Source organism: Oncorhynchus keta, chromosome 33 (assembly GCF_023373465.1).
Source record: "Oncorhynchus keta strain PuntledgeMale-10-30-2019 chromosome 33, Oket_V2, whole genome shotgun sequence".
NCBI lineage: Eukaryota > Metazoa > Chordata > Actinopteri > Salmoniformes > Salmonidae > Oncorhynchus > Oncorhynchus keta.
The window spans coordinates 11,265,905-11,291,859 of record NC_068453.1 but is presented as its reverse complement, the minus strand read 5'-3'; the positions used below and the strand labels follow the sequence as shown (position 1 = coordinate 11,291,859).

General features: G+C 46.0%; 1 protein-coding gene across 2 annotated transcripts in view; it reads left to right on the top strand.

The window, feature by feature from the left end:
- The window catches only part of creb3l2 (cAMP responsive element binding protein 3-like 2), a 28,652-nt gene extending 6,739 nt beyond the window's left edge, over positions 1-21,913 (top strand). For both annotated transcript variants that reach the window (XM_035748728.2, XM_035748727.2), the window contains exons 2-12: positions 12,994-13,225; positions 13,459-13,643; positions 13,765-13,840; positions 15,540-15,748; positions 16,065-16,211; positions 17,093-17,151; positions 17,385-17,453; positions 18,879-18,978; positions 19,232-19,355; positions 20,079-20,313; positions 20,475-21,913. In XM_035748728.2, the coding sequence (XP_035604621.1) occupies positions 13,087-13,225; positions 13,459-13,643; positions 13,765-13,840; positions 15,540-15,748; positions 16,065-16,211; positions 17,093-17,151; positions 17,385-17,453; positions 18,879-18,978; positions 19,232-19,355; positions 20,079-20,313; positions 20,475-20,547 (1,416 nt within the window). In that variant the 5' untranslated portion in view covers positions 12,994-13,086 and the 3' untranslated portion in view covers positions 20,548-21,913. The remainder of the gene's footprint in view (positions 1-12,993; positions 13,226-13,458; positions 13,644-13,764; positions 13,841-15,539; positions 15,749-16,064; positions 16,212-17,092; positions 17,152-17,384; positions 17,454-18,878; positions 18,979-19,231; positions 19,356-20,078; positions 20,314-20,474) is intronic.
- The last annotated feature ends 4,042 nt before the right edge of the window (positions 21,914-25,955 follow it).

Here is a 25,955-nt window from a genome sequence, read left to right as displayed (position 1 = left end):
AAAACCGGCTTCCCCGGCGTTATCACTTAAATAAGCTCAAGGGTGAGGTGCTGTACTTGATATTCTGGTTCTTTAGACAAAAGGAAACATTTGCAATACTCAAACAATAACAATAACAGATTGGAAAGATAACCTCTGAAAAATGAGTGGTCTTCTACTTCCTGGCTTATGGTGTTGTGTTGCGTGCCTCTTCCTCATACTTCATCAATCCTTATTGAAGGGAAACCATCTTTGACACTGGAAGGTACCTACCTGTACCATGCTCAACATCCTGTCACGTAACCACGGCAATGGCTGCTCTATAACCATGTCTGCTTTGGAAATGGCACCCTTTTCCTTTTCTAGTGCACTACTCTTGACCAGGGTGTCTCCAACCCCTCCCACTGTGAAGTCTTCCTCCACACTCCGTTGAGCTTTTCTTCTGTTCTGAAGCCGAACCTTCGTAGTTGCTGTAGGGTTGTAATTAGTGTGTGTGAGAGGGATCATTACTCCGAACCCACAGCAGCTAGCCTCCACGCTCTACAGCACAGCTACATTTACACTCACCCTTTCTTTCCCTTGCTTGAGGCCCCGGTTAGCTGTTAACTGGTACTGTGTGTGTGTGTGTGTGTGTGTGTGTACCGGGTGTTGGCTATGTTTCTTTTTAGAGTAGGGCATGGTGTCCCAGCCCTAAACGGGGATAGGAGCCAAATCTACAGTAGCCTAGTAAGGATATAGTTTGGCCTAGTAATCAGAGTTCTACAACACGATCCAGTGACTCTCTGTACTCATATTTCCCTGCTCTCTGTGTCACCTTACCACTGATATCTGTGTAGCCCTACATTCACCGACGAAGCTGTTTAGGAGAGCGGCAGACATTTTATCAGGGCTCAGTGGTTTGTGTTTTCTCACCTAGAACCCATTTCCTGTCCATAAGTTTTAACTCCATGCCCTCCGTCCCTTCCATCTCTTTCACCCGCTCACTTTTTAACCCTTTAACGTACTGCTTCCTCTATCCTTCCTCCTTTTCCTCCTCTCGACCCTCGAGGGAGGGTGGGGGAAGGGACAGTCAAGGATGAACATGCCTGCTCCTGCCCCATAGTCTAAACACAGCTCCTTCACCTCTCTGATGCCTCTCTCTCCCTGCATTTTTTTTTAACGTTGACATCATTTTCCTATTAGACAATGTTATTCAGAGAGACATGTAATTGAGTGCTTTCAGAATAACTTAATAAATGCCTGGTTGAACAAGTTGTTTCCCTCAGCAGGCTTGTAAAGCCTTTCACTGGACGCCCTTTATGTTGAAGTGGACTGTGACTCAATTGAACCAAACCCACTACACTCACACAGAGAGAACGCTTGATCAACAGTTGAAGGACGTCAGTGGAGACACCTGAAACCCCACCTCTTTAAGGAATACCTAGGATAGGATAAGTAATCCTTCTCACCCCCCTTTAAGATTTAGATGCACTATTGTAAAGTGACTGTTCTACTGGATGTCATAAGGTGAATGCACCAATTTGTAAGTCGCTCTGGATAAGAGCGTCTGCTAAATATATATATATATATATATATATGCCATTTAGCAGACGCTTTTATCCAAAGCGACTTACAGTCATGTGTGCATACATTCTACGTAAATGACTTAAATGTAATGTAAATGGGCAGAGTGACTGCAGAGTCACTGTGTCAGAGCAGGCCTGGAAAAAGTGAAATGTCACTGAAGCGGGGTGTGTGAGTTCTGGACTCAATTAAGCTGCCTTGGTAGGAAACCATGGGAGGCGGGAAGAGAAAGAGAGAGGGAGATAGTTTTCCAGACACTAGTCATCTCCCTCCCTCCCTCCCTCCCTCCCTCCCTCCCTCCCTCCCTCCCTCCCTCCCTCCCTCCCTCCCTCTTTCCATTTCAGATCCTGCTGCTTAGTCTGACTGTCAAGGGTGTGTGTGTCTGATAACACGCTGAGTCACTGTCTGAACTCTGACCCCGAGGATGTTCAACTCACGAGCTCAACGGTCAGTCATTAAGACGATCAGAAATTCATCACCAACAAATATATATTCTCACTACTTTCATCCACATTTTTTAGGCTAGTTTTTAAAGTCTTCTTTTCCAGATCCAACTGCCCTCCTCAACCACATAGGATACACACTTTCCCATAAAGTGAATTGCTTTTCAAAGTAGTGCACTATATGGGCAATAGGGTGTCACTCACAGGAGGCGGTGAGAGGAGGACTGATCATAATACATTTTGGAATGGAGTGAATAGACAACTACAAATACCTAGGTGTCTGGTTAGACTGTAAACTCTCCTTCCAGACCCACATCAAACATCTCCAATCCAAAGTTAAATCTAGAATTGACTTCCTATTTCGCAACAAAGCCTCCTTCACTCATGCTGCCAAACATACCCTTGTAAAACGGATCATCCTACCAATCCTCGACTTCGGCGATGTCATTTACAAAATAGCCTCCAACAATCTACTCAATAAATTGGATGCAGTCTATCACAGTGCAATCCGTTTTGTCACCAAAGCCCCATATACTACCCACCACTGTGACCTGTACGCTCTCGTTGGCTGGCCCTCGCTTCATACTCATCGCCAAACCCACTGGCTCCATGTCATCTACACGACCCTGCTAGGTAAAGTTCCCCCTTATCTAAGCTCGCTGGTCACCATAGCATCACCCACCTGTAGCACGCGCTCCAGCAGGTATATCTCTGGTCATCCTCAAAACCAAAAACCTTTGGCCGCCTCTCCTTCCAGTTCTCTGCTGCCAATGACTGGAACGAACTACAAAAATCTCTGAAACTGGAAACACTTATTTCCCTCACTAGCTTTAAGCACCAGCTGTCAGAGCAGCACCTGTACTGACAGCTGGTGCTTACTGCACCTGTACATAGCCCATCTATAATTTAGCCCAAACAACTACCACATCCCCTACTGTATTTATTTATTTATTTTGCTCCTTTGCACCCCATTATTTCTATCTCTACTTTGCACATTCTTCTACTGCAAATCTACCATTCCAGTGTTTTACTTGCTATATTGTATTTACTTTGCCACCATGGCCTTTTTTTGCCTTTACCTCCCTTATCTCACCTCACTTGCTCACATTGTATATAGACTTATTTTTCTACTGTATTATTGACTGTATGTTTGTTTTACTCCATGTGTAACTCTGTGTTGTTGTATGTGTCGAACTGCTTTGCTTTGTCTTGGCCAGGTCGCAATTGTAAATGAGAACTTGTCTACCTGGTTAAATAAAGGTGAAATAAAATAAATCCAATAAAATAGATTGGTATCAAACACATGGAAGCCACGTGTTTGATTCCATTAATTCCATTCCATCATTTCAATGAAGGTGCCACCAGCCGCCTGTGTTGTCAATGTACCCTTCAGTAATGTAATTTAGCCATGTCCTTTGTCATGCAGTAGTTTCCTTCTCAGTTCACACGACTGCTTCTAGTGATTATCTTCTGAAACACACAGTGTGTGGAGAGTCAACACATCACACTGGTTTAACGTCACACCCACTGGTAGTAGTATCCTGGAATTACAGACAACCCCCTCCCCCACTCCTCCACCTAATCCTATCCAATCAGTGGGTCTCATCGGTCATTCTGACCCCTAACCCTTCACCCTGCCCAGAGGGGGAGAACTGGGTCACATAGCGGTCGTGTTTGGTTGAAATGAATGGTTCAGTGTTCCGTTTAAAAAACTTCTGTGGAGCATGACCATGGGATTGGATCGTGGCATTGCATTGGTCCAAAGGACAGGAACACAACCCTGGCTTCAGTTGGTCCCTTCAGTCCCAGCCCCCCCCCCAGTCTGAAACCCCACTAAACCCCCAGTCTGAGCCCTGTTTCTGGGCCTCTGTCCTGCCGTCAGCTCGTTATAAACCTCAGACGCAGCTGGAGCTCCAGGCCTGGTATGTGTTCATTCCTGCCGGGAATAACACCAATATCAGCCAACCACAACAGTCAGAACAGGGCCTCAGTCTTTATCATAGTTGTTTTGAGTTGATCATCTGTTGAAGACACTCTGTCCTGCCTCCATCAGTCTTCGGGGTTAGAGTTAGGAGGGACGTGCTGGCTGTGATGCAATGACTAATGCTACATGACTAGGTTGCACATGGAAGGGATCCAAGGGAAATGCACATGTGTGTGTGTGTGTGTGTGTGTGTGTGTGTGTGTGTGTGTGTGTGTGTGTGTGTGTGTGTGTGTGTGTGTGTGTGTGTGTGTGTGTGTGTGTGTGTGTGTGTGTGTGTGTGTGTGTGTGTCATTAGGTACAGCCTAATAACCAACTTCCTCTCTTTGCCGAAGCACACACACACACAGACATGGTTTTATATATATATATGTGTGTGTGTGTGTGTGTGTGTGTGTGTGTGTGTGTGTGTGTGTGTGTGTGTGTGTATGTGTGTGAGAGAGAGTGTAATTTCTTCCTCTCTCTTTTGGTGCACATCTGTTTTTTTCAGGGGAGGGTATTGCGTCATCAATTCTGCCTCTTCCCTTCCCCCATGCTTAACCAACTTCCTCTCTTTGCCGAAGCACACTAAACACACACAAACACACACACATTTATGCCCTGGAGGGTCAGCAATTACAGAACAACACAAAAATGATTTCAAACCCTTCTCATCCCTCTCGACTTCAATCAAATCAAATTGTATTTGTCACATACACCGAATACAACAGGTGTAGTAGACCTTAACATGAAATGCTGACTTACAAGCCCTTAGCCAAAAATGCAGTTCAAGAAATAGAGTTAAGAAAATGTTTATTAAATAAAATAAAAAGTAAAATAACAATAACGAGGTTATATACCGGTACTGAGTCAATGTGCAGGCTTACAGGTTAGTTGAGCTAATTTGTACATACAAACTCAGCAAAAAAAGAAACGTCCCTTTTCCAGGACCCTGTCTTTCAAAGATAATTCATAAAAATCCAAATAACTTCACTGATCTCCATTGTAAAGGGTTTAAACACTGTTTCCCATGCTTGTTCAATGAACCATAAACAATTAATGAACTTGCACCTGTGGAACGGTCGTTGTAAGGCAGGTCCCCACCAGACATCACCGGCAACAACGTTGCCTATGGGCACAAACCAGACAGGACTGGCAAAAAGTGCTCTTCACTGACGAGTCGCGGTTTTGTTTCACCGGGGGTGATGGTCGGATTCACGTTTATCGTCGAAGGAACGAGTGTTACACCGAGGCCTGTACTCTGGAGCGGGATCGATTTGGAGGTGGAGCATCATGGTCTGGGGCGGTGTGTCACAGCATCATCGGACTGAGCTTGTTGTCATTGCAGGCAATCTCACCCTTCCTGCAGGCTCATCCTGACATGACCCTCCAGCATGACAATGCCACCAGCCATACTGCTCGTTCTGTGCGTGATTTCCTGCAAGACAGGAATGTCAGTGTTCTGCCATGGCCAGCGAAGAGCCTGGATCTCAATCCCATTGAGCACGTCTGGGATTTGTTGGATCGGAGGGTGAGGGCTAGGGTCATTCCCCCCAGAAATGTCCGGGAACCTGCAGGTGCCTTGGTGGAAGAGTGGGGTAACATCTCGCAGCTGGTGGCCACACCAGATACTGACTGTTACTTTTGATTTTGACCCCCCTTGTTCAGGGACACATTATTCAATTTCTGTTAGTCACATGTCTGTGGAACTTGTTCAGTTTATGTCTCAGTTGTTGAATCTTGTTATGTTAATACAAATCTTTACACATGTTAAGTTTGCTGAAATAAACGCAGTTGACAGTGAGAGGACGTTTTTTGTTGTTGCTGAGTTTAGGTAGCGGTAAAGTGACTATGCATAGATAATAAACTGCAGGTAGCAGCAGTGTAAAAGTAAAGGGGGGTCAATGTACATAATCAGTCATCCGGAAACAGTCATCTGGAACAGCTGGTGCTCTCATGCATGCTTCAGTGTTGCTTGCCTCGAAGCGAGCATAAAAGGCATTCAGCTCGTCTGGTAGGCTCGCGTCATAGGGCAGCTCGCGGCTGGGTTTCTCTTTTGTAGTCAATTTCAGAGCCGGTGTTGTAGGATTCAATCTTAGTCCTGTATTGAAGCTTTGCCTGTTTGATGATTCGTCTGAGTGCATAGCAGGATTTCTTCTAACCGTCCGGATTAGAGTCGTGCTCCTTGAAAGCGGCAGCTCTAGCCTTTAGCTCGGTGCGGATGTTGCCTGTAATCCAACAGTCGCCCCGTAGGCCCTACTCTGTCGTGTGGGTATGTGGTTGTGCAGAAACCGTCCGTCTACCTGTTGGAGATGGAGTCAGAGAGTTAGGTTACAGCCCCTCACCCAAACACCCCTAACAACACCTCATTACCTCACCCATCCCTCACCCCCACTCCCTCACCCCCACCCCAGGTCCCACCGTGCCACTCCTGAGACAAAGACTCATTCTCTCCCATCAGGAGCAACAGTAGCACCTCTGGACCAGAGGGAGCCCAACCCAATGACCCACATCCCCCTGCACGCCTAGGCCTCACACACCACCACAACCCCACCGCCCCAGCCCCCTCCTCCATTTTATGTCCCTGAATAGCCAAGGTAATGACAGAGAGGGAGAGGGTTGTGGTTCAGTAGGCCTCCACAGAGTCTAACCTCTCCCTAGAGACCTCCAACACCATAGAAGACTGCCAGAGATCAATTCCTCTCCTCCCGTCTCCTCCTCTTCTTCCTCCTCCTCTTCTAAAGCTAGTCAACACCCAACAGTTTTCTCACCATAATCACTATCACAATCATTATCTCACCAAACCATAACTGTCACACAACACATGACGACAAGGGACAAACATGATAGATAGGGGTGTGTCTGTCAGTGGTCGTCCTGGTAAGGGTCCAGAGTTTCCTGTGTGACAATCGCTGGGGACGGATGTTCTGTTGCTCGGAGACGTGAGCGTCAGTGTAAATTGTAAATTGTTGTCTGTTGGTTAGTGATTCGGTGTGACGTAGCCAGCAGTCCTTTCTCCTCTCTCCTCACCCCTCTCTCTCCTCTCCCCTCACCCCTCTCTCTCCTCTCCCCTCACCTCTCTTCCAACTTGTCTCTCCTTCTCTCTCCTCTCTTTTCCCCTCCCCTTCCCCCTCTCTAACCATCTCTCTTCTCCCCTACCCAAAAGCACAGGCCAGATGCAGGGCGAGACACTTTTTAAACACAGTTAACACGAGGCCCATTTTGTGTGTGTGTGTGTGTGTTAGTATAAACATACTGACTAAACACACCAGGCCTGTTAGAGGATTGCAGAGAGGCATGCCTGAAAGGATCTGAATTCCTACTGCTTATATACCCACATAACTCCTTACGGAGAGTTGGAGTTGTTTGTGTACTATTTAAATCATGTGTACAGGACTGAGTGTTTCCTATGGTGTTTTAGAGTATATAGAGCCAAATAGGGAATTGACTAGTGTATAACTCGGTATGTAACTGGATGTTTAGTGTGTAAGAGTCGGTTAAAGAGGTCACTCTGACTCTACTGGGGTTGGCCCTCTGGACAGACTAGCATTTGTGTTGAGTTCCCTTCCAGCCGGACATGTAGAAAATGTTACAAGTGGGAAAAGAGTGGAAAGAACATTTCAATGGCGAGTGGTCAGTTTTGTCTCACTCCCTCAGCCTCCCTTTCTCTCTCTCTTGCTCTCGCTCTCTCTCTCTCTTGCGCTCTCTCTCTCTCTCTGTCTTGGCCTGAATCAGACTGTAATTGAACCCACATGCCTGGCTTCCTGCCATCTCCACCCTTGTCTCCTCGCACTCCCTTTCTCCTTGTGCTCCCTCTTTCTTTCTTTCTTTCTTTCTTTCTTTCTTTCTTTCTTTCTTTCTTTCTTTCTTTCTTTCTTTCTTTCTTTCTTTCTTTCTCTCTCTCTCTCTCTCTCTCTCTCTCTCTCTCTCTCTCTCTCTCTCTCTATGTCTCTCTCTATGTCTCTCTGTCTCTCTGTCTCTCTGTCTGTCCCCCTCTCCTTCTTACTCCTTTCACATTCTCCAGGGTGTTCATCACTTTTTCCGCCTGCTGTCTTCTCTTTTCCTATTTGCCATTCCACCCTTTTCCCCTGAATGTTGCTCTCTGTTTTCCAACTAGATGATATCCATGAAGTGTTTTCTCTGCCCACTCCCTGAGATGCTAGCAAGACACGTTCTCCAGATGCTTCCTATCCCCTGCTGTAGCAGTTTAGAGACAGGCCCTGTCTGACTAATACTCCTATTGGCTCAGGTCTGTGAGTTCTGCCCGGAGACAGAACTGTAGTGTAGAGCAGGTGAAGGTTATTAGTTATGCATGCACTTTCAGGGAACTGATTTTTTGGTGGAATCAGGTCATTAACGTAACTGTTTGGCTTACTCAAGTGGTTTCCAGGATACTGCAATACAACCTGAACAGTTGGCTCCAAATCCTATGGAGTAATGCTTCTTAGCATTACTGTGAAATCTGTAGGCCTATTCGTTTTAATGATGTGCATACTTTAAATGCCGGGTTTTCTTCTTCTTAGTTTTCAACAGGAAGTTAAAGACTGCTGTTTTCTATCTAAGCAGCTGTGGAAGTTGTCGAGGTTGCCTTTATTTTGTGAGTGAAAAGGCCTTTGTTTCATAAGGAGGGTGTTGTCTCTGTGGATCTTTGTTAATGAGCAACACATTGAAACACCCTTTCCCTCAGCTCTACAGTAACACTGTTCCCTACTGTACAACATCACCCCACTCTCTGACACACACACACACACACACACACACACACACACACACACACACACACACACACACACACACACGCAGACATTATACACTACCGTTCAAAAGTTTGGGGTCACTTAGAAATGTCCTTGTTTTTTAAATTATTTTTTTTTGTCTATTAAAATAACATCAAAGTGATCATTAGAAAACCCTTTTGCAATTATGTTAGCACAGCTGAAAACTGTTGTTCTGATTAAAGAAGCAATAAAACTGGCCTCCTTTAGACTAGTTGAGAACCTGGAGCATCAGCATTTGTGGGTTCGGTTACAAGCTCAAAATGGCCAGAAACAAAGCAAGGTCTTTTTAAGCCTGTAATCGAACCCACAAATGCTCCAGATTCTCAACTAGTCTAAAGAAGGACAGTTTTATTGCTTCTTTAATCAGAACAAGTGTCTTCAGCTGTGCTAACATAATTGCAAAAGGGTTTTCTAATGATCAATTATCCTTTTAAAATGATAAACTTGGATTAGCTAACACAACGTGCCATTGGAACACAGGAGTGATGGTTTCTGATAATGGGCCTCTGTACGGCTATGTAGATATTCCATAAACAATCTGCTGTTTCCAGCTACAACAGTCATTTACAACATTAACAATGTCTACACTGTATTTCTGATCAATTTGATGTTATTTGAATGGACTAAAAATGTGCTTTTCTTTCAAAAACAACGAAATGTCTAAGTGACCCCAAACTTTTGAACGGTAGTGTATGTCTATGGAGATACAGTATGTAGTAGTCGGGGTATAGGATGGGAGAGTATGAAGATATAGGCTACACTATAAGGTTTCCTGACGCTCACAGATGTAGGGTCTTCATTTGATCACGCTGTTGCAGGAGAACTTTCCAGAAATACAGGAAGTTCAAAACGTATTGTGTATTTTAGGTTTAAAAAGGCTTCTGAAGATTGTCATTTCCACTTTAAAAGGAAAGACTTCAATTTCTCTCACGAAAAATGTATCAATCCCGACAAAAATGTCCATGAATTATAATCCACATTTCCTGTTTCTGAAGGATTATTTTCCTGCTATAGCAAACTGGCTCGAATTAAAATCCCACATCAGTAATGCAGTTCAATACAAGTCCAGAACACAGAACTCTGTTACTTGTAATCCATCCAGCGGTCTGATTCAAAAATAGTTGACATTCTCAATGACAGAGACTGTACGCCAGAAAGAGCAGGGACGATAAAATGATCCTAGTCATCCCACCACTGGTTAAATTCGGGGAAATATCAGTGCTGAACTCTAGAATAACGCCATACTTTGCATCAGAACCTAGTTAGTGCTCTAACCAGGGGTGTAGGCCTATTCATTACGCCGATTCTGTTGCAAAACATTTAATCTGTTGCAAAACGTTTTGTAACAGAAACCCGTTTACTCCAAACGGGAAAGGTTTTGCACCAAAAACAAGAGTTTCTATTGGACAAATTCAGGTAGGTCCCACCCCTTTTCGTTCTGTTTAGTTGTTAAAGGTTGAGTACACCCCAAGGCCTCAGTAAAGAGAGAAACCAAATTAAGCATTGAACTCACCAGAATTGGGCGTGCGGTGGCAGTGAAATCAAGGATTTATATATACACTAGATGACTGATAGGGGGTGCTGTGTTAATATTTTGGAAGGTATAGAAATGCATTGTCTACATTCATTTCAGCCACATTTATTATATTGCAGACGCCTAAATGCGAACTTTTAAATTGTATATAATGTGCACTAAATATACAAATTCATAATAATGTTACTGTCCCAACTACACACAGAAAAATACTTAAAGACATGCAATTTTGTCCTTGAAACGTGTTTTGGAAATACTGTAGAATTCCATTCATTTCCATGGAAGACTGCTCCTACTAGGGAGTGACAATATGGCTAACCGGTGGCTTCAAAGCCTTTCAATGGCCAATGTATAGCATCAGCAATTCGGGGTTTATATACATTGACTTCGGGAAGTATTCAGACCACTTGACTTTTTCCACATTTTGTTAGGTTGCAGCCTTATTCTAAAATGTATTTAAAAAAAAAATCCCCCACATAAATCTACACACAATACCCCATAAATATAACATTTATTCAGACCCTTGACTCAGTACTTTGTTGAAGCACCTTTGGAAGCGATTACAGCCTCGAGTCTTCTTGGGTATGACGCTACAAGGTTGGCACATCTGTATTTGTGGAGTCTCTCCCATTCTTCTCTGTAGATCCTCTCAATCGCTGTCTGGTTGGATAGGGAGCGTTGCTGTGCAGCTATTTTCTGGTCTCTCCAGAGATATTCGATCGGGTTCAAGTCCGGGCTCTGGATGGGCCACTCAAGGGCATTCAGAGACTTGTCCCGAAAGTCATTCCTGTGTTGTCTTGCCTGTGTGCTTAGGGTCATTGTCCTGTTGGAAGGTGAACCTTCGTCCCAGTCTGAGGTCCTGAGCGCTCTGGAGCAAGTTTTCATCAAGGATCTCTCTGTACTGTTGCCACCGCCATGCTTCACTGTAGGGATGGTGTCAGGCTTCCTCCAGACATGACGCTTGGAATTCAGGCCAAAGAGTTCAATCATGGTTTCAACAGACCAGAGAATCTTGTTTTTCATGGTCTGAGAGTCTTTAGGTTCCTTTTGGCAAACTCCAAGCAGGCTGTCATGTGCCTTTTACTGAGGAGTGGCTTCTGTCTGGCCACTCTGCCATAAAGGCCTGATTGGTGGAGGGCTCTAGGAAGAGTCTTGGTGGTTCCAAACTTCTTCCATTGAACAATGATGGAGGCCACTGTGTTCTTGGGGACCTTCAATGCTACTGACATTTTTTGGGACCCTTCCCCAGATCCGTGCCTCGACACAATCTTGTCTCGGAGCTCTATGGACAATTCCTTCGACCTCATGGCTTGGTTTTTGCTCGGACATCACTGTCAACTGAGGGACCTTATATAGACAGGTGTTTGCCTTTCTAAATCATGTCCTATCAATTAAATGTACCACAGGTGGACTCCAATCAAGCTGTACAAACATGTCAAGGATGATCATTGGAAACGGAAAAGGGTCTCAATATTATGTAAATAAGATATTTCTGTTTCTTCTTCAAAAAAAAATTGCAAACATTTCTCAAAACCTGTTTTCGCTTTGTCATTATGGGGTACTGTATGAAGATGGCTGAATTTGAAACGTTTTTATTGAATCCGTTTTAGAATACGGCTGTAACGTAACGAAGAAGTGGTCTAAGTAAAGTGTCCGGAATGCTTTCCAAAGGCACTGTACATCATTGCGTGAAACCAACCGAACGCACGTTTTTTGTGTTCGCGAACGGGCGACTATGTCTTCTATTCAACAGTCTAGGCTATATACTGTATTGTCCCTGTCCTCCACTGCCTCACAGAAGACATGATGAACTACTGTTGCTGCGCGCCCTTTCAATGTAGCTATTAACCACAAATAATATGGCCTAACCCGGCCATTATTACCGTTCCTGCTGGCTGATAGGCGTTGTTAGTTTGGTCATGTTAAAGAGAGGTAGAGAAGTACATAACCTAAAAAGCAGAAAGAGGTACAGAGAGTTAAATAGTATACACCCATCTGATCATGACTTCCAAGTGCAGGGCACAGTGCTGTCACACACGTTGAATGCTCCCACAGTTTATTGAGTTGACTTCTTTGACCCGAAGGTCTTCGTGATGACATATAGAGGTAGGGCATCTAAAAAGCAGAGGGCAGAGAGGGGAAGGAACATTGAAGCGCCTGAACAGCGCAGAGGTTGAGAGGCCTGTCCTAGCCTGTCCCAAGCAGTGATGAGAAATTAGACTTTTTTTGGGGGTCACATCAATAAAGGAAGATGGGAAGGAATGTGCATGGAGGAATGTTCTGAGGGTAGGATGGGGGGGGGGGGAGAGAAAGGAGAAGAAGTGGAGAAGGTGGCTGTCAGTCTTGGCCTGTACTCAAAAGTCAAAACGTCTCACCACATTGAGAGATGGGAGGATGAGATACGGCCGCTCTGATTGGTGGGAGCGATATCAGCCTCTATTGTCACAGGAGGAGAGGGGATTTTACAGCTCTATGATTGGCTGTTTGTTGCTGGCCTGTGGGGCTTTTCCTCAAAGGCAAGTGCTGATAGACATTAAAGAGCTTCATATGCAGTTATTACAAATTAGCTACAGACATATGATATAATAATGACATGGTATATGGTGTTGATACTAGACAGTGTGATGACTAGATGGTATCATGCCTGTGATCAGCCTCAAGTCTGTGTTTCTTATATGTCTTTTATCAATCTATCATGAACGTCCATCTCTCGCTCTCTCTCTCGCCCTCTAACAGCACTTCACAGACCTCCTGGATGACTTCTCCCAGGATGCTTTGCTGGGCCAGCTGCTGAGCGACCCCTTCCTGTCCGGCCGGGAAGGAGAGGCCATGGACGAGGGGGATGATTTCACCCCGTCTTCCCCGCTGCCACCCCACATCCAGGCGGAGCACTCCTACTCCCTGTGTGGTGACTCCCGGCCCCAGTCGCCCGTCTCACATCTGCCTGGGGAGCAGGGGAGCGATGCAGGTGAGAGGAGGAGGACAGAGGGGAGGGTTTTTGGGCCTCAGTGACAGTTGTAGATTACATGCCATACTGTAATGTGCAGGATATCTGTGGTATCTATAACAAACGAGGGTGGCAATACAGAGATATGTGGAGCTATGTGCTTTAGTACGTTCAGGGCCACACAAGACACAAACAGTACGCAGCGTATCTAAGTGACCGTGCTGATGCTGATGTGTCGTGTCTCTTTCTATTAGAATCAGATGGTGAGAATTGGTCCGTGGAGCAGGAGGAACAGATGGAGGTGTTGCTGTGTGACCCTCCAGCCCTGCTGCCCACCCTAACCCTCTCCCTGGCCCCTGAAGGCCACATCACTGAGGCCCCGGCCCCACCAGCCCCCAAGCCCAACCCACAGACAGCCACACAGGGCAAGACCAGCAAGGTAAGAAGACGTTTAGAGCCACAGCACATGCAGACAGGCCCACATTCACTCACAAACACACACACACACACACAAACGTATGCGCGTGTGTGACGTCTCTCTCTGCGGTTTGATTGTCTAGGCGAAGGAGATTGGTGAGATCCAGATCAAACTGGAGCCTCATGAGGTGGACCAGTTCCTCAACTTGTCTCCTAAAGGTGAGACCTGACACACACCATATCGTACTGCCACACTATTCATAACCTCTCTGTATGTCGTCCCCAGACCTGGGTCAAATATACGTGTCAAGTACTGTGCTCTTTACCCCTCATCAAATAACATAATCGTATAATTATACACCATTTAGCAGACGCTTTTATCCAAAGCGACTTTGTCATGCGTGCATACATTTTGAAGATGCCGTTTGAATATAAATCAAGCACACTTTTAAGTATTTGACAATATGTATGGTATGTGCAAAATATCTAGGTTTTTAAGCACAAACGCTGTGATGAAGGTCAGATACGTAAAGCTTATTAAAGATCAGTGTGCGGGTTTCTTATTTTTTTCTAAAAACATACAAACGCAACATGTAAAGTCTTAGTCCCATGTTGCATGAGCTGAAATAAAGGATCCCAGAAATGTCCATATGCACAAAAACCTTATTTCCTTTTTATTTTGTGCACTAATTTGTTTACATCCTTGTCAGTAAGGATTTCTCCTTTGACAAGATAATCCATCCACCTGACAGGTGTGGCATATCAAGAAGTTGATTAAACAGCATGATCATTACACAGGTGCACCTTGTGCTGGGGAAAATAAAAAGCCACTCTAAAATGTGCAGTTTTGTCACACAACACAATGCCACAGATGTCTCAAGTTTTGAGGGAGCCTGCAATTGGCATGCTGACTGCAGGAATTTCCACCAGAGCTGTTGCCAGAGAATTGAATGTTCACTTCTCTACCATAAGCCGCCTCCAACGTTGTTTTAGAGAATTTGGCAGTGCGTCCAACCGGCCTCACAACTGCAGACCAATGTGTAGGGCATTGTGTTGTCGTGCGGTTTGCTGATGTCAACGTGATGAACAGAGTGCCCTAGTGGGGTTGTATGTGCAGGCATAAGCTACAGACAACGAACACAATTGTATTTAATCGATGGCAGTTTCAATGCACAGAGATACCGTGATGAGACCCCGAGGCCCATTGTCGTGCCATTCATCTGCCGCCATCACCTCATGTTTCAGCATGATAATGCACGGCCCCATGACGCAAGGATCTGTACACAATTCCTGGAAGCTGAAAATGTCCCATTTCTTCCATGGCCTGCATACTCACCAGACATGTCACCCATTGAGTGTGTTTGTGATTCTCTGGATCGACGTGTACGACAGCATGTTCCAGTTCCTGCCAATAACCGGCAACTTCGCTCAGACATTGAAGAGGATTTTGACAACATTCCACAATCAATCACAGGCCACAATCAACAGCCTGAGCAACTCTATGCGAAGGAGACGTGTCGCACTGCATGGGTCAAATGGTGGTCACACCAGATACTGACTGGTTTTCTGATCCGCGCCCATACCTTCTTTTTTATTTTAAGGTGACCAACAGATGCATATCTGTATTCCCAGTCATGTAAAATCCAAATGGCCTAAGAAATGTATTTCAATTTGGCTAATTTCCTTATATGAATTGTAACTCTTTGAATTTGTTGCGTTTTTTAAATATTTTTGTTCAGTATAGTTGCTATGCAGGCTGATCAGTGTTGTGCTGCTCTGAGGATCCCTTCTAGCCACGGATGGATGATGTTGACATCAAGTACAATCCAATGTGTAAAGTCTGTAAATGTTAGTGTTGATCGTCTCTAGAGAACGTTTGCAAGTGTGTAACCTGTTTGTGTGTGTTTCCCCTCACAAGGTCTGGAGTCTCTGCAGATGCCACCCACCCCTCCCTCCTCCCACAGCAGTGACTCAGAGGGCTGTCAGAGCCCGGTACACGTCAGCACTCCCCAGAGCCCCTCCACCCCCTCTTCTCCCCTCAGCCCTGCACCCTCCCAGGCCGGCCTCAAGGTGTCTCAGCGCACACCCTCCTCCCTCTCCAACTCCCCTCTTCTCACCGCCCCACACGTACGTACAACACAGCCTGGGGACCAGGGATTCACTGAAAAGATACAGGGACCCTGTCGGCATAATATGAATCCGTCCTACCTTTCTTCGGGTAATCACTGATCCGAGAGAGATTGGATAAGTTAATGCGAGGTGTCCACCCTATTGCGTTCACCAATCCAACCTGGTCAGATCAGTGGCAACCTCACGAAATGGAAGGAATGAGCGATGGAGCTATTCAGAGAACAGATACAGGGACGTCACTGAAATAAGACACAGTTTGTCAGCTTATCTGATGGACTCTGATGACACTTCCTCTCTCCTCCTCCCCCTGTAGAAGCTGCAGGGCTCTGGCCCTCTCCTGCTGACAGAGGAAGAGAGGAGAACCCTGGTTGCCGAGGGTTACCCTGTTCCCACCAAGCTGCCCCTGTCCAAGGCGGAGGAGAAAGCCCTGAAGAAGATACGCAGGAAGATCAAGAACAAGGTGGGTCTTGTGATTACGATTCGTGAGTTGAAATGTCAAACAACAGCTAGGAACATAAATATAAACTCAACATGGAACAGTGTCGATGATTTTACTGAGTTAGAGTTCATATCAGGAAATCAGTCAATTTAAATAAATTCATTAGGCCCTATTCTTAATTTGCCATGGATGGGCCTGGGAGGGCATAGGCCCAACCACTGGGGAGCCAGGCCCAGCCACTGGGGAGCCAGGCCCAGCCACTGTGGAGCCAGGCCCAGCCACTGGGGAGCCAGGCCCAGCCAATCAGACTGAGTTTTTCCCCACAAAGTGCTTTAATACAGACAGAAATACTCCTCAGTTTCATCAGCTCACTGGGTGGCTGGTCTCAGGCGATCCTGCAGGTGAAGAAGCAGTATGTGGAGGTCCTGGGCTGGCGTGGTTACACGTGGTCTGCGGTTGTGAGGCTGGTTGGACGCACTGCCAAATTCTATAAAATGACGTTGGAGAGGAGGCTTATGGTAGGGAAATTAACGTTATATTTCCTGGCAACAGCTCTGGTGGACATTCCTGCAGTCAGCACGCCAATTGCACGCTCCCTCCAAACTTGAGACATCTGCGGCATCGTGTTTCGTGACGAAACGGCACATTTTAGAGTGGCCTTTTATTGTTCCCCAGCACAAAGTTCACCTGTGTAATGATCATGCTGTTGAATCAGCTTCTTGCTATGCCACACCTGTCAGGTGGATGGATTATCTTGGCAGAGGAGAAATGCTCACTCATATGTTTAATACTTTTGTATTTCTGCCTGTGCCAGACGTAAAAACACACTTCAGAGTGATTACAGTAAAGCGATACTTCAGTGAGCCATAACAGGGGTGTAATTTCGACATCCTTTCTTTCAGATCTCTGCTCAAGAGAGCCGCAGAAAGAAGAAGGAGTACATGGACGCCCTGGAGAAGAAGTGAGTCTTTCGTGATGTTCTCAATCAAATGTGTTGCTTTGGGAATGCGTTTTTTGTCTCCCATTTCTTTGGTAATTAATTAGCGTCATTATCAATAGATAAAGACCTTATTGTGGCAATGACAATTCATTAAACTCAACGGTGCTTTTACACAAATACAGTAGTGGCTTCTGTCTCCCCGAGTTATTATGCCTACCTGTCACTGATCTTGTAATTCCCCCGTTTGTCCACAGGGTGGAGAACTGCTCCAATGAGAACAGCGAGCTGCGCAGGAAACTGGAGAATCTGGAGTGTACCAACAAGTAAGAGACATACATTATATAGTGCTCCAGGTTATGTTTCGTGCTTCATCCTTTCCTACAATATTAATCCAACCTTGTAAAATTATCACACAGCTCGCTGAGTCGAACGGAGCGTTATGTTTTGCTATGTTTTCATGTGTTTGTGCATGAATACACACCGTGTAACATTGTCTGTGAAGTCATATGTTAGTCCAGTGAAGTGTGTAATTCTCTGCTGTTCTGTTCAGCTGTGTGTCTATTTAGCTGTGTGTGTGAAAGTGTGTGTGTGTATTGTCTTTGGCAGGATGTGTGTGAGTGTCTATGACTAAGCTCTGAGCCCAACTTTACCTTCTCCCCTCGTCCCCTCTCCCCATCTCCCCTCGTCCCCTCTCCCCATCTCCCCTCGTCTCCTCTCCCCTTCCCCTCTATCGCTCCTCGTCTCCTCTCCCCTTCCCCCCTCTCTCCCCTCGTCTCGTCTCCTCTCCCCTCCCCTTCCCCCCTCTCTCCCCTCGTCTCCTCTCCCCTTCCCTTCTCTCTCCCCTCGTCTCGTCTCCCTTTCCCCCTCTCTCCCCTCGTCTCCTCTCCCCTCCCCCTTCTCTCCCCTGGTCTCCTCTCCCCTTCCCCCTCTCTTCCCTCGTCTCCTCTCCCCTCCCCTTCCTCCCTCTCTACCCTCGTCTCCTCTCCCCTTCCCCCCCCTCTCTCCCCTCGTCTCCTCTCCCCTTCCCCTCTCTCCCCTCGTCTCCTCTCCCTCCCCTTCCCCCTCTCTCCCCTCGTCCCTCTCCCCTTCCCCCCTCTCTCCCCTCGTCTCCTCTCCCCTTCCCTTCTCTCGCCCCTCGTCTCCTCTCCCCTTCCCTTCTCTCGCCCCTCGTCTCCTCTCCCCTTCCCCCTCTCTCCCCTCGTCTTACTCCCCCTTCGTTTCCTCTCCTCTCCCCTCCCCTTCCTCCCTCTCTACCCTCGTCTCCTCTCCCCTCTCCCCCGTCTCCTCCCCTTCCCCCTCTCTCCCCTCGTCTCCTCTCCCCTTCCCCCTCTCTCCCCTCGTCTCCTCTCCCCTTCCCCCTCTCTCCCCTCGTCTCCTCTCCCCTTCCCCCTCTCTCCCCTCGTCTCCTCTCCCCTCCCCTTCCCCTCTCTCCCCTCGTCTCCCTCCCCTCCCCTTACCCCCTCTCTCCCCTCGTCTCCCTCCCCTTCCCCCTCGTCTCCCTCCCCTTCCCCCCGTCTCCTCTCCCTTCCCTTCTCTCGCCCCTCGTCTCCTCTCCCCTTCCCCCTCTCTCCCCTCGTCTCCTCTCCCCTCCCCTTCCCCCTCTCTCCCCTCGTCTCCTCTCCCCTCCCATTCCCCCTCTCTCCCCTCGTCTCCTCTCCCCTTCCCCCTCGTCTCCTCTCCCCTTCCCTTCTCTCGCCCCTCGTCTCCTCTCCCCTTCCCCTCTCTCTCCCCTCGTTCCCTCTCCCTAGGACTCTAATACAACAGCTGCACTCTCTGCAGGCGGTGGTGGCAGGGAAGGTTCCCCGCTCCTGCAAAGTCACTGGCACCCAGACCTCCTCCTGCCTCATGGTGAGTCTCCTCAACTCAACCCCCAGCCCCGTGTGTGTGTGCTCGCGTGTGTGTGTGTGTGTGCGCGAGCACACATTTGTGTTTCATATCGATTGGATAACCTTTTGTTTTTCATTTGATATAACTCCTGCATGCTCTGTGTGTCAGCTGTTGTGGGCAGCCTGTCTTGTCTTTTTCATGTAAGTGCTTGACTGTGGAGCCTAATAACATATTGTGTGTGTGTGTGTGTGTGTGTGTGTGTGTGTGTGTCTAGGTGGTGGTGCTGTGCTTCGCTGTGTTCCTAGGGAGTTTCTACTCCAGCCTGGGTCCTTGCTCCTCCATCACAGAGACTGGCCTCTCCAGAGACATGGCCATGCAGGAGTCTTACACAGCTACAGGTACTACACACACACAGTCAGTCACACATTGCACATTCATGTTTCGTGGATTAATGCTGATCTTTTACAGTGCATGACGTGTCAGAGTGTGGTGTGTGTGTGTGTGTGTGTGTGTGTGTGTGTGTGTGTGTGTGTGTGTGTTAGCGAGGCATTAGCTCTGAATCTCTGAGTGCTGAGAAACTAGCAGTGTTGCGTGATCCTACCAATGACACACACACACACACACCTTTTGGAGTGTTTTGCATGGCCTCCTGGAAGAGTGTACACTTGAATGTCATTATGTCCCATTCAGAGGGACTATCATTAGCATGATTAAACTGCAATGCAGCCATTTTATGATGATTGATCTTTGCTCCCCCTACAGCTCTTCTCCCTCCCTCCCTCCCACACACAGCCTGTTTGCCACAGAGCCCAGCATTTGTGTTGCTGGCACTCTGTCCCTACAGCAGAACAATCTGTTTTGTAGGATATGTACAGAGCAAGGTTTACTGTTGGTAGGGTTAGGTTTAATGTGTAATCCATATTGTTAAGAGGGTTGTAGGATTGCATGAGTAGGAGACACGGTCGCATCAAAGGATTATACCGTCCCTAAAAAAACAAAAGACGTTTCAACAAAGACAGATGTAAAAGATAGGCATGTCATTGAGTACTTTCTCCTTTCTGGACATGATGTGATCAGGTAAAAATGTTTTTTTTTTATTTTTTACCCATGATCCTTCACAGTGAAGTCCAGGAGCCTGCTGTCCTATGAGGAGAGAGGGCTGGACGAGCCACACCTTCTGGGTCTGGGCGGGGACTATCCTGACCAATTGGAGAGGCCCACGGTTGTCATGGCAGCGTGGCGCTCTGAGAAAAAGCAGCAGAAAGGGGAGGAGTCACATCGGGCTGAGACACGCCCACCTTTCAGCAACAGCAGTGATACGAACCCACAGAAACCCCTGCTTTTAGACCTACACAGGTACGACACACACACACACACACACTCACACTTATGGTAGGCGATGACATCAGAGACTGTATGAGACAGAATAACTGTTTTTTTACACCATTTTGGGGTATTGGTGTCAGTAAAAGTCTAGTGCTGTAGTTTCTTATCTGTTCGTCTCTCTTCTGCGCCAGGTCTCTGGAGCAGAGGGTGAACGACAGCGCTAAAATCATAGAGCTGGAGAGGACAGTCAACGAGACGTCATAGGGTCTACCTCTGACCCCTCACCTTTGACCTTCCCTCTGCAGGAGCAGGAGACGGAGGCTCTCTGTATTTATAGAATATTTTTGGATAACTTTGTTATTTTATCATATGTAGTTGTTCTTTTCTATTGTGTTTTTATTCCATTCCAAAAGTACACCACCTCTTTGATATATTTTTGTGTTCGTACTTTTGCTTTTATTTTTTGCCTTTATTTGCCTTACTTCTTTATATATTTGATGACATCGTTTTGCTTCAGCCATTATGCTCTGTTATATTTGAGTGAGTGCTATTTTGTTCTGTATTTCTATGGTGATATTCCCCTTGGTGTGATGGCGGTGTTATGAGAATGGGGCCCCGTGGCTCTTTGAATACTCTGCTGATGTCTTTACAGTTAATGGGGCTTAGTATCTCAAATGCTATTTCCTTTACGTATTCTTTTCCTATTGATTTTTGTCAGGATGGACTCAGAATCGCAACGCTGTGTCCTTATTAAATGCGAGTCTCTATCAAAAGCCACAGGCCTTCGTTGCAAGTCCTATTTTTGTAAATATAAATGTCCGCCTGCATGTATGAGGTCAGTAAACGCAATGTTGACTGATGTTTGATCGACGGTTGGATGCTGAGACAATCAAGTTGTGTATGATACAGCGTTATGACAAAGTACTTTATACCAGATAATGTGTGTGGGGAATGTGTTGTTTGCTAAACTAAGAAACTTTCCTGCTGGAGAAAACACAATGGTGGCCTTGTGATATGTAATGAACCAGTATGATGTTTCTGCTAGGTCATAATCTCTACCACCTGCACTGTCTCCCACATACACACAGATGAACAGAACCATAAGCACCTTCTCCTTTGGCCTGCACCCTGCAGTCAATCCACTCACACAGCATCCCCACATACACACAGATGAACAGAACCATAAGCACCTTCTCCTTTGGCCTGCACCCTGCAGTCAATCCACTCACACAGCATCCCCACATACACACAAATGAACAGAACCATAAGCACCTTCTCCTTTGGCCTGCACCCTGCAGTCAATCCACTCACACAGCATCCCCACATACACACAGATGAACAGAACCATAAGCACCTTCTCCTTTGGCCTGCACCCTGCAGTCAATCCACTCACACAGCATCCCCACATACACACAAATGAACAGAACCATAAGCACCTTCTCCTTTGGCCTGCACCCTGCAGTCAATCCACTCACACAGCATCCCCAAAGAGTCCATTTTATTCTTATTTATTCCATATAAACTGTAGAGTCACATTTGGCCTCCACAGGAACCTGTTTTTTGTCTTTATGGGTTCTGTCCTTCTTGGCTTTTGACTAAAACAAATAAATATTTTGCGTAGTAAAAGCATTGACTGCCGTGTACGATTGCCCTGCTTTGAAGTGTGATTGTAAGTCATGTACTGTGTGTTTGAGACTGTAAGCACGCATACCCCCACTGTGAGCATGTGTCAGTCAATGGTGACATAAACGCCAGAAGTCGTACTAAGCCCATCCCAAAGGTTTGGCCCCCAGACATTCAAATCAACTTATTCAAATGTTTTAACCCAGTGGTTCTCCACTGGCTTTACCCCGGGAACCAAATAGAACCAAATTGTCTCAGCCGCGATCCAATATTTGCATGGCGATTTATTTATTTATTTATGATAAAAGGCAATCTGGATTTTTTTCTACAATGCTATATTGATAGTACATGTACTAATTATATGACAAGGGAACAACAGTCCCTCATTTTTCATTATGCCCATATTCTTGATGAGGAATGTTGAGTTCACTGGTTTGAGACTGTAAAATCAATTAAATCCACCAAATAGTTCTACTGGTTTCTACACACTTTCTATCTGGTTTTAGTCGTTTCAGCTCAGAGTGGAGTATTTAAAAAAAAATATCAGACACTTTCCAGTTTAGAATTGCTGTTTTAACCCACACGCCAATGTTCAACCAAATCAAAGCTCTGCCTCTGGACAACGGGTCTATTGGACACAACTGGTGTGTTAGTGTGTGTGTGTGTGATCGTGCGTGCGTATATGCATATTTCTGTGTGTGCATTTTGTAAAAGGTTGTGTCTGTCTCCCTGCCTGTGAAAGAACTGTCAGCCTTGATTATTCTCCTTTTTTTAAAACCTCAAATCACATTAACCTAATTGTGTTAAGGCAAAAATGTTCTGACCGAGTGATTGGCTTAGAATGGACGTCTCGTGGTAGCGAGGTTGGATAATAACTGCGTTTCACAGAAAGACAAAACAGACGGATTCACTATAAATGCAAAAGCATCCTTTAAATTCCTCAACTAATTAGTCATTTCTCTATTCATTCCCATAGTGGGTTATAATGATGCAACTGATATGTCAATTCTGACCCAACATAAAAACAAAACAACGAGTGAGGTGACATGGCTAGCGGCCCATGTGCCATTAAAAAAAAGACAATTTCTCTGGTATGCTAATCTATAATACAGGTTTGGCTGATCAGTGGGCAACGGCCAAGATCATGGATTGTCACCTCACTCAAAACAAATTTGTGGTGGCTAAAATCATGATCTGCTCGAACAGTAAAGGCTATTAACCTCATGATTCGTGTATTGAAAGTGTCTATCCTGCCATTGTGTCTGTGTCCTCGCTGGGGCCTTCTGTTGTGGTGAGCGAGCCACTCTCCTATCCCCTCCCCCCCCCATCAGCTCGAAAGACAAATGCGTTCTGATTGTGTAACATTTAATAATGCAATTGTGGGAAAAACACCGCTCTGGAAGCTTCACGAAGAGAGGAGGGTCTCAGCTTTCTGTAGGTAGAATTGTATTTATCAACTCTCAATAGTCAGCTCAATAGCAACTATTTTGACATGGTGACGTGCGCAGCGGGTATTGCGAGGGCTGTAGGTCTCATGGGTAGGAAATCAAATGTACTGTTGGATGAATACATGGCTACCAGCAGTGTGTACTAGAGTTAGCGATCTAATTGGTGTGTTTTTTGTTTCCACTTCCCCAGGTTTTGATCCCCAAATGAACTATCCTATGATATGAGTTAGTGCACATACAGATGTATGTACCGTAAGGTAGAGTACCTTATGGTAAGCTGTAGACCACACTATCTACCGGGAGAGTTCTCGTCTACAGTGTATTACTCGTAGCCGTCTATTTACCACCACAGACCGATGCTGGCACTAAGAGGGCACTCAAACCAACTCTATAAGACCAACTAGCAACAGGCTGGCTCACATCAACAGCATCCTCCCGGATACCCTAGACCAGTGGTTCCCAAGCTTTTTATAGTCCCGTACCCCTTCAAACATTCAACCTCCAGCTGCGTACCCCCTCCAGCACCAGGGTCAGCTGTACCCCCTCTAAGCACCAGGGTCAGCGCACTCTCAACTGTTGTTTTATGCCATCATTGTAAGTCTGCCACACACACACACTATACGATACATTTAATAAACATAAGAATGAGTGTGAGGTTTTGTCACAATCCGGCTCGTGGGAAGTGACCAAGAGAAGGGTGTGCTTGAAAGGATGCAAATAACTCTGCAATGTTGGGTTGTATTGGAGAGAGTCTCAGTCTTAATTCATTATCCACACGCAGTCTGTGCCTGTATTTAGTTGTCCTGCTAGTGAGGGCCGAGAATCCACTCTCACGTAGGTACGTCGTTGCAAAGGGCATCAGTGTCTTAACAGTGTGATTTTCCGAGGCAAGAAACTGAGCGCAGCCCTATCCAGAAATCTTGCAATGGCTTCTGATTAAATTAAATTTTCACAGAACCGCTTGTTGCAATTTTGATGAGGCTCTCTTGTTCAGTAAGTGGACTGGAGGCAGGGCATGAAAGGGATACCGAATCCAGTTGTTTGTGTCGTCCGTTTTGGGAAAGTACCTGCGTAATTGCTCACCCAGCTCAGACAGGTGCTTCGCTATATCACATTTGACATTGTCCGTAAGCTTGAGTTAATTTGCTCACAAAAAATCATACAATGATGAAAGACCTGTGTGTTGTCCTTGTTAATGCAGACAGAGAAGAGCTCCAACTTCTTAATCATAGCCTCAATTGTATCCCACACATTGAATATAGTTGCGGAGAGTCCCTGTTATCCTAGATTCATATCATTCAGGTGAGAAAAACATCACCGAGACAGGTCAGTCGTGTGAGAAACTCATCATCATGCAAGCGGTCAGACAAGTGGAAATTATGGTCAGTAAAGAAAACGTTAAGCTCGTCTCTCAATTTAAAAAAAATGTAGTCAATACTTTGCCCCTTGATAACCAGCGCACTTCTGTTTGTTGTAAAAGCGTTACATGGTTACAGCCCATATCATTGCATAATGCAGAAAATACACAAGAGTTCAGGGGCCTTGCTTTAACAAGGTTAACCTTTTTCACTGTAGTGTCCAAAACGTTTCTCAAGCTGTCAGGCATTCCCTTGGCAGCAAGAGCCTCTCGGAGGATGCTGCAGTGTACCCGACTGAAGTCGGGAGCAACTACTTGCATGAGCGTTGCGCCATCAGTACAGATACCAACACATCTTGACCATCAAAGTCCATTTGTGTTGTTTGATGAAGGCCTTGTCTGTATCGTTTTTTGGGCCTTTCCCCCCAGCATTGTCCCAGCCATATCCACGGCAGCAGGAAGAATGAAGTCCTCCACAATAGTATGGGGCTTGCCTGTTCTAACTACTCGGTAGCTCACCATACAATAAACTTCTAGCCCCTTCTTATTAATGGTTTCTGTTTATACATGTCTTACTACTCGAAAGTCGTCTTTATTCTCACTCCAAAAACTCCTGTGGCTTATTTTTCAAATGATCATGTTTCGTTTCTAAATGTCTGCGCAAGAGTGAAGATTTCCTATGAGAGAGTAACGGTTAATGTGATTGGATGTTAATTGTTTGACTAGGCTACCTGTATTTAACATTGTGTTGTTATTTCACGGAAAGCTAGATGGTTTCATTTTATTTTTGGCAGTGAAACGAGGCTACTCAGGCGAGAAAAAAACCTCACCCAAATGTATAGCCCTGTTAGAAACTATAAATGTACTGTTTGAAAATGTGAAAAGAAATAGAGAACAAACCCCGTTTGGGAATACCTGCCCTAGACCCACTCCAATTTGCATACCGCCCCAACAGATCCACAGATGACGCAATCTCAATCACACTCCACACTGCCCTTTCTCACCTGGACAAAAGGAACACCTCGGGAGACTGAAAAGATTTGGCATGGGTCCTCAGATCCTCAAAAGGTTCTACAGCTGCATCAAGAGCATCCTGACTGGTTGCATCACCGCCTGGTCTGGCAACTGCTCGGCATCGGACCGTAAGGCGCTAAAGAGGGTAATGCGTACAGCCCAGTACATCTCTACCCCCAAGCCATAAGACTGCTGAACAATCAAACGGCTACCGGACTATTTACATTGAC